The 19,277-nt window shown below is 37.6% G+C and overlaps 1 protein-coding gene across 1 annotated transcript in view; it reads left to right on the top strand.

Annotated features, from left to right (window-relative positions):
• LOC145462401 (T-complex protein 1 subunit zeta-like) overlaps window positions 1–18,306 on the top strand; it is a 40,578-nt gene extending 22,272 nt beyond the window's left edge. The window contains exons 9-19 of the mRNA XM_081445922.1: window positions 2,405–2,515; window positions 6,435–6,549; window positions 7,862–7,906; window positions 8,276–8,455; window positions 10,381–10,447; window positions 10,676–10,756; window positions 11,067–11,167; window positions 11,544–11,630; window positions 13,946–14,067; window positions 15,495–15,590; window positions 16,291–18,306. Coding sequence (XP_081302048.1) covers window positions 2,405–2,515; window positions 6,435–6,549; window positions 7,862–7,906; window positions 8,276–8,455; window positions 10,381–10,447; window positions 10,676–10,756; window positions 11,067–11,167; window positions 11,544–11,630; window positions 13,946–14,067; window positions 15,495–15,567 — 982 coding nt within the window. The 3' untranslated portion in view covers window positions 15,568–15,590; window positions 16,291–18,306. The remainder of the gene's footprint in view (window positions 1–2,404; window positions 2,516–6,434; window positions 6,550–7,861; window positions 7,907–8,275; window positions 8,456–10,380; window positions 10,448–10,675; window positions 10,757–11,066; window positions 11,168–11,543; window positions 11,631–13,945; window positions 14,068–15,494; window positions 15,591–16,290) is intronic.
• Window positions 18,307–19,277: the final 971 nt, after the last annotated feature.

The raw sequence follows: 19,277 nt of genomic DNA, 5'->3' as shown, positions 1-19,277 counted from the left end.
AAGTGACGATTTGGGTTAAAAAAAAAATGTTCACGAAAGGGCTTGAATTTTTGCATGTGGTCTTCAATGTAATAGAAAAACGTGGTCCTGTATTTTTTTTGCTGGTTTTTGCTTCGTTTATAAAGACGCCGCTTGGAAAACCAAGTGGTTTTTCTGCATATGCAATATCTCGAAAACGAAGCGAAGCTTAGCGGAAAAAATACGGGACATCGTTAAACATACCTAAACAAAACTGCATACGAAATTTGGAGCGTTTTCGACAAAGTTCACTTTTGATTAAAATACCTAGCGCCCTTTTCCTGCCGAGGTCTTCAAATAAACGAAGCTAGGCCTTTGTTGTGATAAACAGAGCTGATCCTTTGTTATAATAGCCAAGCCAAGCCTTTGTTATAAGTCAAAGTCTCGCATCGGTTTATCATAACAAAGGATCGGCCCGCCGCATCTGCAAGGACTTTGATTTCACTTAGAAAGCAGCAAAATGTCAATTTCACGCAACGTATAAGCTCAAAAATGTTGATTTTAGGTCAAAAAAGGTTTAAATGTTGATTTCACGTTAACGCGTGACAGCAAGGAGGTTGATTTCTCTTAGAAACAAGCAAAATGTCAATTTCACGCAACGCATAAGCTCAATGATGTTGATTTCAGGTCTAAATAGGTTAAAATGTTGATTTGACGTTAACACGTGACGGCAAGGAGGTTGATTTCTCTTAGAAACGAGCAAAATGTCAATTTCACGCAACGCATAAGCTCAATGATGTTGATTTCAGGTCTAAATAGGTTAAAATGTTGATTTGACATTAACATGTGACGGCAAGGAGGTTGATTTCACTTAGAAACCAACAAAATGTCAATTTCACGCAGCACATAAGCTCAATGATGTTGATTTCAGGTCTAAATAGGTTAAAATGTTGATTTCACGTTAACGCGTGACGGCAAGGATGTTGGTTTCACTTAGAAACCAGCAAAATGTCAATGTCACGCAGCGCATACGCTCAATGATGTTGATTTCAGGTCTAAATAGGTTAAAATGTTGATTTCACGTTAACGCGTGACAGCAAAGATGTTGGTTTCATGTAGAAACCAGCAAAATGTCAATTTCATGCAGCGCATAAGCTCAATGATGTTAATTTCAGGTCTAAATAGGTTAAGATGTTGATTTCACATTAACGCTTGATGGCAAGGATGCTAGTTTCACTTAGAAAACAGCAAAATGGTAATTTCACGCAACTTATAAGCTCAATGATGTTGATTTCACGTGAAGACGCACTATAAATAGGGCTGACACATTAACAGATTAACCCTTCTCCGCAACGTACAGGTCTCAATACATCTGCATGTCTGCTGATCCCAGAAGCTCAAAACACTACAAATCATGCCGATTTGAAATAAAATCAACGCAACCTGGATCACAGATCTATGTTACAATCGATCGCTACTTGTTGGCCATTCTTATGTTTAAACAATCTAGTTACCAGTTCGAGAAACGTCTGCAGAACGTGATCGCAATGCATGCTGGGAAGGGTCTTTACACCTCGTGCGCGGGAAAACATGGCGGTTGATACAAGAAAAATTTTATAAGTCTAAAACCAGTTCTCGCTTTCCAAACTTTGACGCTAGCAATGCTTGGCAAATGGGCCGCGACTCACCAGAGGGTATTTTTCTTGGGCAAGAACTGCTCTTGGACTTTGCTGCCTGACTCAATCTGACTTCGAACGCCAATAACACGATTACGGTATATCAGCTGCCTTCGAAGTTTCAGAACACATTTTGATTCTTTAAAACGTGCTGATGACTTACAGGTTAATCGAGACTTTATGATGCCTCTCAACCACCAGGCAGGCATATAAGGTACTTTAAAACAATGCTTAAGATATTAGTTTACAGAGCTCTAATGCGGCACATCTCTTTTTTGTTCGATGAATTTCATTTGACGCTCGATTGATTCACGTGTTGTGCTCACGTCACAATAACCGATGTAAACAATCTGTTCCCAGATTTCCGCTCTATATATGCTGAGAGATTTGATTTTGACTTCATACACTATAAACAGTCTGCCTGTTTGCTGTTCAACTAATAAACTCCTAAAGACATGGCTAGGAAAAGCCAAGTATTTTTGCATACGTTATAACTTGAAAACGAAGCAAAAACCAGCGACAAAAATACAGGGCTGCGTTTTTCTACTACATTGAAGACCACATGCAAAAATTCAAGCCCTTTCACGAAAATTTTTTTTTTCACCCAAATCGTCACTTAGCGTGGTTTTGCACTCACCCCTTCAATTATGTGCTTATTATCAAAGATGTACACTGTTAACTAAGGCTGCATGCCCTATTAGCTGGAGAATGGCTGCTATGTTGTGTGACGTTGCCATCATTTAGAACTATGTGCTTATGTTTGCCCACAGCTTGGTCAAAGGGCTTGTAATGGATCATGGAGCTCGCCATCCTGATATGTCTAAAAAAGTAACAGATGCCTTCATCCTCACCTGTAATGTTTCTATGGAATATGAAAAGAGGTCAGTCCCATTCTTCCAGCTTTATTATTATAACAACAACAACAGTATTATTAAAGACTAGTAGTAATCAAAGATTGTGGGAGTGCGTTCGACTCTGACACTTTAATATGTATACCTCAAATGACTTTGCTAGCTGACTTTCAACCTCTGTCTATTGCAAAAATCAACATTTTTCATCAACAACCGAGGTTTTACAGACAAATAGATTATAGTGTCAAAGTCCATGCAGGTGAAGAGGTCCCCTGTATAAACTATGATTTGTTGATACATTGCGTGACAACGCCAGTTTCCTCAGCCTCGCAAGTTTATAGAACTAAAATGTTTACATTAGCCTTCAAATGTCATGCTAAATAGACTCACATTAACTGGTAATGTTTAAGCATAAAATAAAGCTAATTTGTAAAAGTATATTTTTTTAAGTGCATTATTCTTAGTTGGAAGCACAAATATAAGCAAACATTTGCAATCACATGCTCGTTTATCTTAAACAAACTATGTGCGACTGATTTGAGTATTTCCTCTGGTGAATAAAGTAGATAGTATTTACACTGCCGTTCCTTGGTTCAGGCTCACTCTTATGGATCTTGTCTACTGATTCCACACAATTTTCAACCAGATAAAGCCTGAGCTGTCTGTCGTGACTGGAACAAATCAACAAATACAATCAAAATTCAGCCAATGAAATATAGCTGTTCCCACAGTTAATGTCCCAAAGCCAAGGCAATTCAAAGTCATATTCATGAACATATAAAACAAACAAGGACAATCCCCTCAGATTTTGATAAATCCTACCATTGAAGTGTTTAAATTCACCAAAATCCAAAGCTGAGAGCACAAAGTAGCAAAGCCTACGGCAACTGAATGGAAAGAAAGATCCAGCACAAAGACAAACTCACATGGCCTGCTCACATGCTCACATGCTCACATGTTCATCATAATCTAATAATTACCATTCATGCCAGAGTGATTTTGCTCATTGCAAACTCTTCCAGCAGGAGGAGACTCCATACAAAAGTGAAGATGGCTAAATGTATCTTTGGGGATCAAGTTAGAAAACAAAATTTTCCAACTTTTCACATATGTATACTATTTTGGTACTTTTGCAAGATTTCATTTGGTAGAGATCTAGGGACTGAGTGTATTGTAACCACTGCATTTCAATCAGTCCCCACAACAAAAAAATGTGTAAACTTCTTTTGTGTGGGAGTCTCCATGTTAACTAAGAAAGAATATAATGATTAATAACAATTTCTTGTCTTTCTGAATAAGGTAGGAAAGAACAAGAAATGCCACCAAAAAGCACAGAAGACAGTTCTATTATGTGATCAAGATTTTTGGTGGCTTCCCAGAAATCCTTGAAATCATGCCTCTAAATTTCATAATCACACCATCTTGCACCTCGATCTGCTGATGTAATCTAGTTTCTGCCAAAACTATTAAATCATTTGCAATTTACCTCACATACATTTTGGATTATTTTCATTAGTAACAAGATTCCAAAAAAATAACTGAGGAGCTCTGATTTTAGGCTTGGCTAAATCTATATATTAACGGTACCAGTGTACTGGCCATGACATGCCCCTGCAAGAATCAAGTGGGGTGGCCATTTTGGTGTCCTTACGGGAATGTGGATTTATTTTCTGCATATAAAATAACCGTGCACAGGAAAACCATCTCAAGAAAGCCACAGGTCAAAGTTGGGCTTGTGTTCTCTGAATGCAACAATGATAGTGTTTGTTTGGTTAGGAGAAAACAATCCTCTATTTCCCTGTTGAGTTAAGCTTAAAGGAAATATTTTAGTGTTGTACCATCAATTGCTCCTGCTTGCCCTGTTTGCTGAAATGAACGTCTTCACCTTCATGTTTTCAAGTGAAATCAACATCTGTTTGATTTGTAAGCCTAACAGACACTGTTGAAGTGGCATTCAAGGGAAAGGAACATTTTGCTGTGTTACTGTGATATCAACATCCTTGAAGAACCTCATTCATACACATGAAATCAACACTTTGCCATTTATTCTTATGAAATCAACATCTTTTTTTGCTTTCACATACTTACATTAAATCACCGGTTTGACCCATTTGTTTTGCTATGTAACAAATCACTTAATGACTAGTCCCTAGGGGAACAGTGAATTTTGTTTCCTGAGAATCTCAATGTTTCCCTCTACTTCATCTTGGGAAACATTGAGGTTCTCAGGAAACAAAATTCACTGTTCCCCTCAGGACCAGTCATTAAGGTGGCTGAACACAGTTTTTGATACCTGTGTTTCATTCACCTTTTTCTCTAAAACCCTTGACCTCTCGGTCGCCAAAAATGGCAGCAAGCAAGTTTACAACACAAACTTTGATCTTTTTTATGGTTAAGCTGACGTATGTGCCGTTGCCATGGCAACACAAATAAAAATAAACAGGCCTTTAAAATTGGTTTTGTTTATTTGTAGAAAATCTAGTCATTAGATTTTCTTTGTAATTTGCATGGAACAAGCTTGTAACAATTCTCACAAGTTAACACCATTTTGCTAATAATTCAACAGAGAGATCTTTAATTATCCCTTGTTGAAGGTTTACTGGAATATCTAGACTTTCCTTTGTTAAAGTTCAATTATTTTCAATACTCCAGTTACTTATTTCCTAAAGTATTTTCCTGCCAAATTTCGTGAAATTCTAATGAGTGGTTGTCGAGAAATAGGCGTATTTGCGAGAGTGCAAATTTTCATTCAATTGCAATTTTTTTACTTACTACACATGCGCTGCATTTAACTGGGTTCTTTCGGTAACAAAGAAAAAGCTGAGAATTGCTGACAGAGTTCTTTCCATCTTTACCTTTTCTAACATATATTTGTGATGAAAGACTAAAGCCACCAATACACTGTGTTCAATTATAGAGAAAAATAGCACAGATAGTGCGGGTGTTGAGTAAAATAAAATGATCGCTCTATTGACGGCATTTTTGGTTTTTGCAATCCTTGTGCGCGCGCTGAATTGCATAAGCAAAAGCGCCCACGAAAACTGTGTTCGGCCACCTTAAGTGTTAACTGATGTTTGTTTTAGCTGCTTCTGAATTGTGTGTTTTTTACCCTCATGAGTGTGTCTTGAAGCTTTTCTGAATAGATCCTTATTGAAGGCTGCAAACATGGCTGAATAGCTAATAATTAAAAGTTAGAGAGACAAATTACTTTTTTTGGTGCTATTTAGGAGTTTTGACTTTATTGCATTGAATTACAACCAGCATCATCTGAAACAACAGAAAGGATTTTGCTCAGTCTCGCCACTCCTCTGTGCATCATGTTTTCATCCAGTTTCATTCTCCTCACCTCTCCTCACTCCACACACAGGTTGTAACCTTCAGTTACTTCTAGTTAACTTTAAGCATCTGTCTGTTTGTTTATGTTCCAATTTTCTAGCCAGAATTTTAGAAATGGTAGTTAATGTCATCACTTCTGCATGCATTGCGTGTTGTTTATTAAACAGCAGTATGCATTCCATGCTGTTTATTTTTCTTGTTATTGTTATGCGGTATTGTTTATTCAATAATGGATACATAGGGGGAGTAATGAGTTTGTCTTGGTAAGCAAGGTTCTGTTATTTTGAGATGGCAAGCAGGTGATCATAACATTGTACACCTTGATCGCCATCAGTATTTTTTATTTATTTTGTGGTGTTTCCCATAGTGGTCTTTTACTGCTATTTTTTTTTTCTCAGCACTCAAATAAGGGTATTCATTCATCCATTCATTATTAGGACATAAACATTAAAGCAATCATAGTTTTTATGGTTTATTTTACATGTATGCTGAAATACCATTATTCTGGGTAATTTCCCAAATTCCCTGGAATACAACCTTTACCTTTTAAAGTAAATACATTTTAAAACGGTCAACACTTTGATGACAATGGCCAAATTCTCATGTTTTATAGCGAGGTGAATTCTGGCTTCTTTTACAAAAGTGCTGAGGAAAGGGAGAAGCTAGTAGCAGCCGAGAGAAAGTTTACGGATGACAAAGTACAGAAAGTAATTGAACTGAAAAGGAAGGTGAGGAGAAGCATGCACTTGCAACATTGGTTAATCTGTTTCAACCTGTTTCAACCTGTTTCAACACCATGTGTATATATTTCTGTAAAATTGTAATATGCGAGTCATAATGAAGTTGTTGTTGCTGTTGCTTTGGCTCTTTCGCTATCACACAAAATAATTTACATGGGTTTTTTATTATAAATTGCGTGGCTGAATCAATTCAAACCATTGATTCTAATGTAGTTATGAGAGTGTTATTGTTTCTTATTAACATTTTGTGTCTTGAGTAACCAGGTCCTAGAGGATAGTTATTTTTAATGGTTGCCAGTGGTTCCAGAAAACCCTCTGAACACAGTTCTGTTTAGTAGCCCACTTTGAAAAAGAGTAATGATCTGGGCCAAGTGCTAATGGAATTGTTTGGGGGAAAACAATGGTTTGTGCAGTAATGATTTCACTCAAAGTGCTTGTTCTTTTCAGTGCAATTTTGCAATGTTACAGTGCAATATTACAACATACATTGGCAGTTTTCTTGAGAAAGTTGCAAAGTTGATAATTTGCTCAGAAGGATTGCAAGCTTGGCTTGTGTTTTGACAATTTCCAGTCTTTATTTTTCCTTCTGTGTCAAACGGAAAAAGTAATTGCCCCATGATTGACATTTTCATCAAAAGACTGCAAAAGATAGGTTTATTACATGTAGGTGGAAATCTCATCTCCAAACTGCTCCAAAGCTTAAATTTACACTACAAGTTGTGGCTTATGTTTTTAATTTTGAGGTACGGGTCCCTACATAGCAATTGGTTGTTTTGTCCCTCTTTGCAACCAGTTTGTGTTCTTTCAGTTTTTTTATCAAAAAAAACAAAAGCAGGAACTCAAACTCAACTGGAACTTGGCAACTTGCTCCAGCAAAGTTACTACAGTGTAAAAATGAATTTACAAGTATCTTTTAGAAATTCAATAATGGAGCATTGTACCTGGACATTGCAAAGTTCAGCATGGAAAAACTGGTGAGCCAGTTTGACTGAAATTACCTGTAAAAGCTGGGAGCTAAATCACCATCTGTAACATTATGCCCAGGCTCAATTGTATTATTTTTAAATCCTTTCCATATAGCCCTGAAATCCCTATTATCATAAGCATTCCTGTCAGAGCTCTCAATCACTTAATTTGTTCCTTTCCTCCCCCAAATAATCCCATAAGTGCTCTTGCCAATACTCTCCCCTGGGCCACAACTCTTTATCAAAGTGGGTCATATTAGAGTACCAAGATATTACAACTGATACAATAATTTCAAAGTTCAAACTTTAAACAACAAACATCTTCTCTTCACAAGGTTTGTGAAGGAAGCAATAAAGGATTTGTGGTCATCAATCAGAAGGTTAGTTTGAAAGCAATAACGAACAGCTAAAAATGTTTTTGTATTTAAGAGTTGAAGAAACATGAGTAGAAGTTAGTTAGAACAAGAAATGCTGTGGAAAAACGGCAGCAGCAAAGCATTTTCGCAGTCTGTTTGAGTTCTCCTACATGCATTGTACTTTTTCGTCATTCCTTTTCAGAAAGTGTTTCTGATGGTCAGTCAGTAAGATAGAGTAATGTATAACCACAAGAAAGTTCATTTGGAAACTGGCATGAGACAAGCACAAGAAAAATAATATGTTCCTCCTTTTCTCTTGCTTCTGGATGTGCATCTTCATTGTTAAATAGCTCTTTCCTAAGAAAAAAAAAAACAGGAGTCATTTTGTTGTAGGGAATAGATCCATTATCATTAGACATGTTGGCTAAAGAAGGCATTGTTGGACTTCGCCGTGCTAAGAGAAGAAACATGGAGCGACTTACTCTTGCTTGTGGAGGCATTGCCATGAATTCCTTTGATGACCTGACACCTGAGTGTCTGGGCCATGCAGGACTTGTGTACGAACATGTTTTGGTAAGAATGTGAAATGCAAATTAATGTACAATAATTAACAATAATTTAGCGTGCAGAACAGGTGGATTAGCAGGCTCTAGCGTGATACACGTGTGCGCACGCAAAGCGTGAGGCGAGAAAAATCCGCCTGTTGTCACACCATTGTTTATGCTAGCGAATGGATTTTGCTGATTGGTTGCCTTAAGCCAGGTGACATCAGACGCGAGAAAAAAAGAAAATGTGTTTGATTCGGGTTACAGACCTACATGAACTCCTAAGGCTCATGACAGTTCTACATTTGCCGTTCTCTTGTAAATTCCAGCCTCTCAACCTTTTATTTTGCTCTTCGCTTGTCATTGAAGGGCACTTATTGTTGTGTTATCTACTCTACTTAAAAGTAGAGTAGAGCTGTTGGACTGTTAGAGGTCAGAGCTCTGTATAATTTCAGCTGTTATCTATGCTTTGTAGAGTTTGACACCTGTAATTTGCCATGTGCTGAGTAAAGTGTTGTTTGTCTTGCCTCATTTCTATTGCAGAAATGTATGTCGTATCTCTTTAATTATTCGCTCTGGAGGGACAAAGTCGGTGATCATCATTGTTGATTATTTGCATTCTATATTGTGATGCCAGGCCTGGTTGTTAGATTAAAAATGTGTTAAAAAATGGCTTTTCACCACGGATCATATTAAGTTTTGTCTGGCGTCGCCAGAGACTGCTGTAGTGTTACTTTAATAATCTTAGAGATCCATTCTGTGTCATCAAAGTTATGTTTCTTGAATCCTGAATTTGTTTGAGCTTTTCATCTCCCGAGCTCGATGTTTAGGTTTATACCTCCTCTGCTCATTTTGGCACCCCATGATTTAAATTTAGCTAAATTTAGATGCTCGTGTCTGTTGACTGTTTTGCATCATGTATCTATCAAAAATTGGTTACTTGAGACATTTTTCGAGCGAGCTAGTAAATTGAATTGTTTTGTTCTCTCTCATTCTTTCATGCCAATCATTTCAAGGGGGCGGTAGAGCATAAACAGTGATGTGACTACAACTGGATTTTAGAGTCGGCTTCTCTGCCTGTACTGCAGGCTACAATAATTAGAGAAGGTTGAGCAAAATATCATGATTTGTCAGTGTGCAGCAGATCAAATAGTTGCTGAAGCTAAAGGCCGAGGCAAATAAATGATCTGTGAGACACTGACAAATCAAGATATCTTGTTATTAACCAAATTGGATAATTGTTTTATCATTTGATCACCAAGTTTGTTTTCATATTTAAATCACTCTCTGAAAGCTCAGGGAAGTAATCTGCCATTTTTATCCAAGAGCATGGTTTCAATTAGGCTGAGCCAAATATTATTTTCAGCAAAACACATTTGGATCATTATTTGTAGCCATTTATGTGTAGGTCACCTGGTGGGCCCTTAGCTAATGGAAAAAATGAAAAAAATGCATTGAATGATAATTTATATTATTATGCCTTGAAGCCCCAATAGGCTGCAGAGAAATAAACAATAGCCTCATTGTGGTGCAAAAATAGTTATGCTTGGATACGGTATTTGTTTACAGACATTATCAGTTCCGAGAAGTGCACAGTTTTCCAAGAGCAAAACTCAAGGAAAACTGTGAGCTATGAAGAACAGATAACGTCCAAGGACAAATAGTTGAGCATAGTTCATGCCAAGTGGAGGCTATTGTGTTTATTATCCTTCAAATTTTTTTTGCAACGCATGCAGTTTTGAAAATTGGGAAATATCACTTGGATCTTCCCCAGGTTTAGCTGGGGCATTTTCAGTCGGGTCATTATTCACCTGTCAAGTGTGGTGGCATAACCACTATAGAGAGCATGGAACCAGGAATAAATGAAATGGAATCAGGAAGGTCAGCCCCCTTCTCTTACCTTTCCCTGTTGCTGCTTAACTTCATGTATTATTTATTTTGTCTTTGTCCTAGGGTGAAAGTAAATACACATTTATTGAAGAGCTGAAAAAACCTCTCTCTGTGACCATTCTTATTAAAGGTAACCTTGTTAAATGTTATATGAAATTGAAAACATTTCAAACTTGAGAAAGATGTACACTGTAATAACAGAGCTCCTGTGTACCCTTGTCCCACCCTTGTGACATGATAAAGTATTGTGTCTTTTTCATATCACAAGTGCACTTAAATTTAGCACCTTTCTTTGGTTATCACTTCAAAGATTTTTTACATTAAAAGGAATTCTCACATTTCTGAGGTATTTTTTCAGGACCAAACAAGCACACTTTGACACAGATTAATGATGCAGTGCATGATGGCTTGAGGGCAGTGAAAAATGCTATTGAAGATGGTGAGAAATCGTATTGATAATTGATTGATTATTGGTAATTATGACAGTATTTATCTTCTATGACTGCCAATGGAATGTTACATTTTTCACTGTTTGTTAATTTAGTACATAACCATTCTTTGCAGACAACAATGGGGCCTGTATAGAACTGGGCTGGTTGAGGCTTACGATTTTAGGGAAAGTGTTCAAACATGATTGAGCAGAGGTGCAGAAAGGATCTGTTGTTTTCCTGTCCATGCATCCTTGCACTTTTCCTTTAATCTGAGAGCCTCAAATAGGCTAGCATAGTCCCTTTCTTATTTCTCTGTAGGAAGTGTCATTCCTGGTGCAGGTGCTTTTGAGGTTGCTGTCAATGCAGCTCTGACAGAGTTCAAGAAGTCAGTTAAGGGTAGAGCAAGGCTTGGAGTTCAGGTAAGAAACCCTACAGTAAACATTACTTGGTAATCCTAATTTTGACAAACTTAGTAGCTGAGTTTTTTTGATAAACTGTTATTCCATGAAAGGCTCAGTGCAAGATCCAAAGGTCTAGCATAGCAGAAGATTATTCATCTTGTGAAACTCGAATGAAGCAAGAGTTTATTTGATTAAACGGCCGTCATGAAGACTACAGTTGTGTTACTCAGAATCAATCACATTTGCTGAAGTATGAAAGGACAAGTCTTTTCAAAGAGATGTTTTGTATCAAACTGTACATCACTGGTGCCCTCTATTGTACTTACAGTCCATATTTAACAAGTTATTTAAAAGGCAGCATCTTACTTATCACTGATTTTATATCTTGTTACAGGCTTTTGCAGATGCACTGCTTGTTATTCCAAAAATTCTGGCCCAAAACTCTGGCTATGATCCACAGGAGACAATTGTTAAGCTCCAGGTGATTGAGAGTAAAACTAACGAAACAAATTTAGTGTTACAAGTATCCATATTTTAATTGTATATAATGAACGAAATTATATGCCAATAAGTATTTTTGGTGAAATACATTTGGAATGCCTTGCACACTTCTTTCTCACGGCTCACAAGCTGGCAGGTTACAACAAAAACTTATTTGAACTTTCCAAACTTAAAACTGAATTACAAAAGTAGTCATCTCAAATGACTAGGCTAATTGCTCTGCCTACATGTAGTTTTGAAAGAATTTGCACTTCTTTTGTATTTACTGTCAGGATAGAGTTTTTCTCTACTACTAAATGTAGTCAAGTGTGAAAGACTTTTGATTCTCTGGTGACTTTTCTTTTTATGGTTTTTGTCAATTGGCGTGTACATGTTTGAGTGGAAGTTGCGAAAATTTTGCACTTGTTGAACTGTATCAAATTGTAGCGTTGCATTTTTTATTCATTTAGTATGATGAAATGTTTTTAAGAGCAGCTTGCTCTAAGGGTCACCTACTCCTATGCAGGACAGAAAAATTTGATCTTCTCAAACTTTGTCGGGAAGAAGGTTTTTACTAACTTATTCCAAAACTGTAACTTTAAGGTTGTTTGGATTTTCATTTCCATGTTGAAATGGCCTTATGTAGTTTGCTCCGAAGAAAGCAAAACTCAACCCCAAAATTACACTTTTTACGAATGCTAGCAAGCCCAAATAATAAGCATGGCTGGAAAAGCTAACCTATAGTACTAAAATATCATCTTTTAACAGTTATTTAGCATTGTCAGATCCATATGTAATTTAAACCGCAGTTTCAAGCAAATGTTCAAAATTATATGCTTTGACGATGTCGGTGATGTCAAAATGTAAGTCAATTTTGTGGACCAGAAAGTCAATCTGGTAGATGGATTTAGCTGCCCATATTATTTTTCTGGCTAAAAGTATCCCTTAAGCGTGTACGCTATAAAACGGTGGCAGGTTACCATGGTTACCAACAGTTTTTGGTCTGTTGTAGAAGTTTTTATTCAACCCTACGCCTGAACTCATTCGTTAACCATCGTTTCTACATAATGAACTCTATGGCTCTACGATCACACATTTCTAGAAAAACCCTACGGCTCTATGGCTCTACAGGTTCATAGAATGGGCACCAGCTGAGTATTATGTCAACTATGTATTCCACTAGTTTTCTCAAAGATTTTTTGCAATGCTGATTTTTTATCTGATATTTTGTTGCATGCGTTCTCTGTGCTCGTTAATGGTCAAATGCTTGCTTTCTTATTCAGAATCTTATTTTCTTATTGCAGCCTCATAACTTTTTTCAATTACAATAACTGATCTTAGAGACCCAATTGGCTAATTTTATTTTAATTTACTTATATTAAACAGTCACCTTATTACATTAAGTGGTCAACTGGAGCACAGTTTTATGTTAAGAAGAACTCTCGCTGGCACTGAACAAAGTCAGTGACTTGCTTCACCAAATCAAGTTATGCAACCCCAAGTCACAGACGACCATAACTGATTTTTTTCACTTCATGTTAAATCAATGATCCACTTTAAGGCAAACATGCTTGACGTTTACCTTCTGAACAACATTCCTCTAAAATGTGATGGCTATTAACTGGACTCCTTAGAACATGCAACCACTTGTATTCCACATTATTGTTGTTTTGAACAATAAATATAGATTGCGAGCTTACTTTTGTTTTCGCATTCAGTTTTTGTCCCATAACACTCTAAATTTTGATCACCAATTTTAAATGTTGAGCATCTAGTAGTGTGTCACCTGGGTGAGGGTGACCGCTTAATAGAGGTTTGACTGTGCATATTAACCAAGAGTGAGGTGTTTTCAAAAAAATCTCAAACCTTGCCCTTGCTGTACTGACCGTGCCATTGCTCAGTGAATACGACAAGGTCTCAGTGTGAGATTTTCCCATAAAGACCAAATGAGATATTTATTTTATGGCATTTTGATTTGTCTTTGTAGGCCTTTAATAGACAATATTCGTATTTTTGGTATTGGACTGGAACTAGCTTCCAGTTGAGGTTAATGCCAGGATTGTGTTTAAATGCAAACAACATTAATCTCTTTTTAGTGATATTCCCCCACATGAGCCTCAATTGCAAGCTAGTTCCAGTCCAATAACACGAATACGGACATAGACTATCAGCCCATAGCTGTTATGAGAGAATGATGCCCTGGAATTAGCCAATCAAAGCGATGCAAGCCATACAATTAATTATCATAACTAACATTGAAAGAATTCATGTCATACAGTGAGAAGAATTATTAAGTCAACCTGTAAAATGTTGCAGGAGGAGTATGCTGATGCTAAGGCCCCAGTGGGCATTGATCTGTCAAGTGGAGAGGCATTGTTACCTTCAGATACTGGCATATGGGATAACTACAGAGTCAAGAGACAGCTTTTACATTCATGGTCAGTCTCCAGTTATATAATTATGTTATCAAAATCAATTATTTAGAAAATCAAGCAACTTTATTTTTATGAATACTTTGCATTTTTGCATAGTATTCATGGAATATTAGCCTCTTACTAACTAAGCCAGAGGGCTGTACTGGGGAATATTGGCCCAAAGTTGTGTCAGTACGCACCAAGCACAGTCAGGTTCATACAAAAACCACCGAGGGCCAATGTTCCCAGTGCAGCACAATCAAACTAGGTAAGTAAGTATATGGCACAAAAATTTTGAACTTGCCAGCTTTTGAAAAAAAAAAAAACAAGACACAGACTATGACCTTTTAATGGAAACGGACTGCATGGCAAAATTCCGCCCATGAAAGAACCAATCAGGGTGCTGGGATCTACCACAAGATTAATTGCCTTGCCATATAATAAAATAAAGATACTTTTCGTTTGAAAACAAAAATATTTAGTAACATTTCCCTGCAAAAAGGTAACAGCAATATGGTATAACTAGTATTTACGACTTAATACTAGTTTATCTCTGTTTTAATGTAGTTGGGAGCAATTCTTTCTAGTGTTTGTTGTGAACTGGTAGCATTTTATTCTGTTTAGCCACTTAAAGCTCGCATTTATATATGATTTGATATTTGGCGTTCTTTAATAAACCAAAATCAAATTTTTTTGAACACTTGCAGCTTACATTTCATTATACTCGGCATGGATTGTATACATTGTTTAAAATTCATTATTAAGATAACTTGTCAACTACATTACCGACAGAACTATCTTACTTACTTTTGTACTTCATACTTTCAAAAAACCACCTTACCAACGGAAATAATTTGCAAGTACTGTCGAACCCTGTACAAAGCCACTGGGCTTGTGGAATTTCTGGCCTTTAAATCCTCCTCAGTCCCAGGAGTGGGGGTACTTCCTGTAATGGCCTATACGGGGAGGCTAAGCCCAAAAGGGATACCTTTCAGGTTTATTAAAGGATGGAGATTTCACAAGTTTAGGAACATGAGAGGGTAGGGGAATCTGTCTTTTAGGTAATCAAAAGGGACCTTAATAAATATAGTTCGAACAGAGGTACCTTATGGAAGTGTCATTTAATTTATTAAGCCTTACATCATTGACTTTATTTCAAGGGTTTAGAAAAGAGATGCAGTGTTTTTAAGTAGGTGTGTGAGAGTTACCTTTCATCAATAAAAGGCATACAAAAGGGTTACCTCTTCTGTTAAAATGGTATATGAAACGATAAGGGGTTGGACCTCGGGACGGAGTCTCACCGTATAAAACTTTGTAGAGTACCCCCTTCCTCCCCCAACCCGGGTCCTCAGTTCATTAAATGAATGGGGAGGTTTGAATCTTCCAAACATACACCTTGTTGAACAGCGGATTCAATGCTTATATTGGTATTTGATTCTCTCATATTTTAGTACTGTCATCGCCAGTAACCTTCTTTTAGTGGATGAAATTATGAGGGCTGGTATGTCCTCTCTCAAGGGCTGAGAGTCTAAAGCGCTTCAATCAAGGTACGAGTTAAGAAAGTTTTATATACATGTACAACTTAATTCCCAGCCTGGTGGATCAGTTCAGTTTATTGATAGTCAAAGCAGTTTTCAATGGAGTGTCGTAATTTAATTTAATTTTAAACTTTACAAAAGTTTCATGTGATCATGCTTATCTCAATTCAATAATAAGAAATGGGGGTCACCGAGCTCAATTTTTAGTTATAAGCACTTAAAGGTAAAATTAAGGGTATTTCTACTAGGTTGTACTGTTGCCATGGTAACCTATTATACCCTAAAGATTACCATTATTGGTTTACAAATGGCTGTGCTTTTGTCTCATACCAACACTTTATAAAGAGTGGTCGTAGTTTGCTCCTTCAAAGTACAGCTGTTGGAAAAGGGCTGGGAACTGTTGACAGCCACCTTAATTTGGTCTAATTTCTAAGTGGACAACAAGGTAGCATGAGATTTTGAAGCCCATCGCCTAGTGTAGTAATGCAACTGAATTACCTTCGACATCAACTCTAACATTTGACTGACAGACAGACAGACCCGACTAATGACTGTTGACAAACGTAACACTAGTCTTACAGACAACATCATTCCGGCTAGACTTCAACAGACCAGAAGGAAAAGAGAGTGAACTGAAATATTTCCTGGTATTAAATATATTTGATACTTTAGACATCTTGTTCATTGTTTGCTGTCTATTTCTTTGCAGTGTTGCCGTTTGGATATTTAGCCATGTGTGATGGAGTTTTTTTTGCTTTGCTATGGTGTTACAATGACGCTGATGAGAATTGAGCTCCTCATGCCAGAGTTCGCATGAAATTAAAGATTGGTTCAATAAAATAATACTAACTTAAATGTTTTGTACACTCTGTAAGACTCGATGTGCCCGTACTAATTCAGGTGTTGTCATCCTGTGATCCCTCTCCTAAAAAAACGGAAGTGAAAATGTACCCCTGTTTACTTTATCTAGCGCTACGCTCGCATTTTACACTTGCTTGGTTTAGCAGTGGATTTCTCCGCACTCTAAAAACAAGTGACATGAGGCAGGCCGAAAGGGCCTTGTGACGGAAGGCCAAAGCCAAGTTTGTTGACCAAGCTTGTTGGCAAAGAAATCATTGCCAATTTCAGGTCAGGGCTACAGTGAATGTAAGCTGGAAATGTTCCTCTGCCAGTGAAGTGACTAGCTGAGATAAAAAATTCCCCTCAAAGTGTATCGTGATAACGATCGATCCTTGTACTTTCACATGAAAAAAGGTTGAATGTCTGTAGACTGATAATGAGTAAATGTTACAACTCTTTCCTTTATATAAAATGTTTAAGTAGAAATATCTGCGATGAAATATTGCCTAAGATCATTGAAAATTCTTTTAAATTTGAGAAATCGTCATTGTCAAGTCAAGGTGAAAGTTAAAATGAAACTTCAGTTAGTACTGAAAGTGAATAATAGGTCTTTAATCAATAACTGTGAAATACAAAATATGTTACCTTAAACAAAGAGTTTCACACGTATGGAGTTCGTCTGCGTGTTCAAATTTGGATGAAGTCTTTTTGTAAACAAAGTTGATCTTACAGTCAAACCTTGGATCAAAATTTTGACTTGTCAGCATATGGTAACTACAGAGACTTACCCCATGCGCTAATGCCCAACCCATGTAATAGCTTTTAGGAACCGTTCATTTCTTATGAGGTACGGGGGGCTGGTGGGATTTGTTATATATGATGACCCCCCCCCTTCTTAATCAAATAGTTTACCTGATCCCCCTCGTACCCCTAAGACTCCACCTCCATGAAAATTAAAAAGTCAAATTGTTGCAGTCTGAAAAACGTACATACTTACTTAAACCCTTTCACCCCTCGGGGGCATAGGTCCTTAAGGAAGTCTTTCCATCCATCTCTGTCTTGTGACTGTCTCTCCAACTGTTGCCAGTTGAAGCCTGCCTCCCTCATCTCCCCCTCCAGTGACCGTCGCCTGTTTCGTACATTGTCCTAACATTCCACGTTCCGAACATGGTGTTTGCCATGGGCGCGAGAAAAGGGGATCGGCGAGGTACATCGCGTCATAGACGTCGGTGAGACACCTCCTTTGGCTAGTTGAGTTTCGAGGCTTCCTTGCAAGGTTTCTGTAATCAGTGCTTTCTCCACTAAACGGGTGGTTGGCCGATCTAGCTTCACCATTGCCCCGTTAGCCAGGCATTTTTCAAGGTTCTAGACAAGCCTTTATGGCGTGGCGGCCCGGTGGAACAGATCCCCCGCCATACTTCACCCTGTCAAGCAATCCTCTACTTGACCTGTTGCCCACTTGCCATGACTTGGACGAGAGGTTGGATTTTGGCGGGCAGTCTGAAAAATAGGTCCGCACTGCGTACTTGTGTGTGTGTAGCGTTTGTTTTGCTTGTTCGAATTTTACGGGTTGAGGAAATTAAACTGGGATGCTTATTGGAAACGGGCGGGATAGGGTGCTGTTCCCTTTCTTTCTCACGTTTTTTTTTTTGCCTCCCGATCCCTACCCCTTCCCCGTTGACGCCTGTAAAATGTTAGTGTGTTCAGGCAATAGGTAGTCTGCTTACGTGAGTCCGTTAGCACCGTCATTCTGTACCGTTGTCGCAGTGTTGCGCCTTTTTTTGACGAGAAATATGTTCAGTTGTAAAAGACCTTTAGAGGATGGGAGCTTTTTCCATATCAATGAAGGTCTTTGGTTTATTGTATGCAAAGTAAAAATATCATGCTACATAAAATCCCTGGGTACCGATTTGAGTAGTTCTAAAAATAACGTGGTAAAGTTTCTCATCCGATGATTGCTCAAATAATTTGAAAGAAAGCGATCAACAGACCACAGGAATAAGATAACCTATTAATGTTGTGTCCAAAAATACCTTGGTTTTCAAAAATTAGATGTCGGAAGGCTCAAAAACACGCAAAATTTGGAGATCGCTCAATTGAAAACGCGATTGAAAAGTGAAGCTTCACGCCCGTTTCCTGGGCGATATCTGGAGAACCCAACGATGAACAACACGAACACGAAATTATGATCTTGATATGGTTTAAAACGTTTGAATGGTGATAAAAACGAATCATTTAACATATGCATAAAGATGATCAGTGGGTTTAAACCCATTATTTTGTACACGATAGCGTGGAGGACCTGCTGATCAATACTCGAAACCCTCGAAATATGAGAAAGTATTTGATGGAAAATGCTCCCTTACAAAGACATTTGAACTATCAAGTCATATGCTGGATTGCAAATTAAGGTAAATAATGTACCAAGAAATTATTTTTCTGCGCTAAATTATCCGCAAAACTGTCAACAATAACATTTTCTTCAGCGAGACCAACCAACTGACGCAAGCCGAGCAGACGTGTGGATATTTTAGGTGGTAAAATGATATAAAATCACTGTACGGGAGACCTAGATGAAACAGATGATATTCAGAATAACATGGATGAGACCTCTTGGCAGAAAGGTGCTTTATTTCATGTCAAAATGTTCGTCAAATATGAGATCGGAGCAGGATCTGTTTCCTCGGGCGTCCGCATGCAGTGCAAAGCTATTTCTTGTCTCGCACCTCTGACAAGAAAGGTATCCTAAACTAGTGCTTTGGGTTCTAATTTTTTTTTAATGTCACAGTGAGTTCAATTAAACTTGTATAGGTTGTAAAAGAAAACTCATAGGATGTTATATGGAAAGAACTAAAA

This window comes from Orbicella franksi, chromosome 12 (assembly GCF_964199315.1).
Source record: "Orbicella franksi chromosome 12, jaOrbFran1.1, whole genome shotgun sequence".
NCBI lineage: Eukaryota > Metazoa > Cnidaria > Anthozoa > Scleractinia > Merulinidae > Orbicella > Orbicella franksi.
Note: the sequence above shows the minus strand (reverse complement) of the source record. Positions and strands in the feature narration are given on the sequence as shown.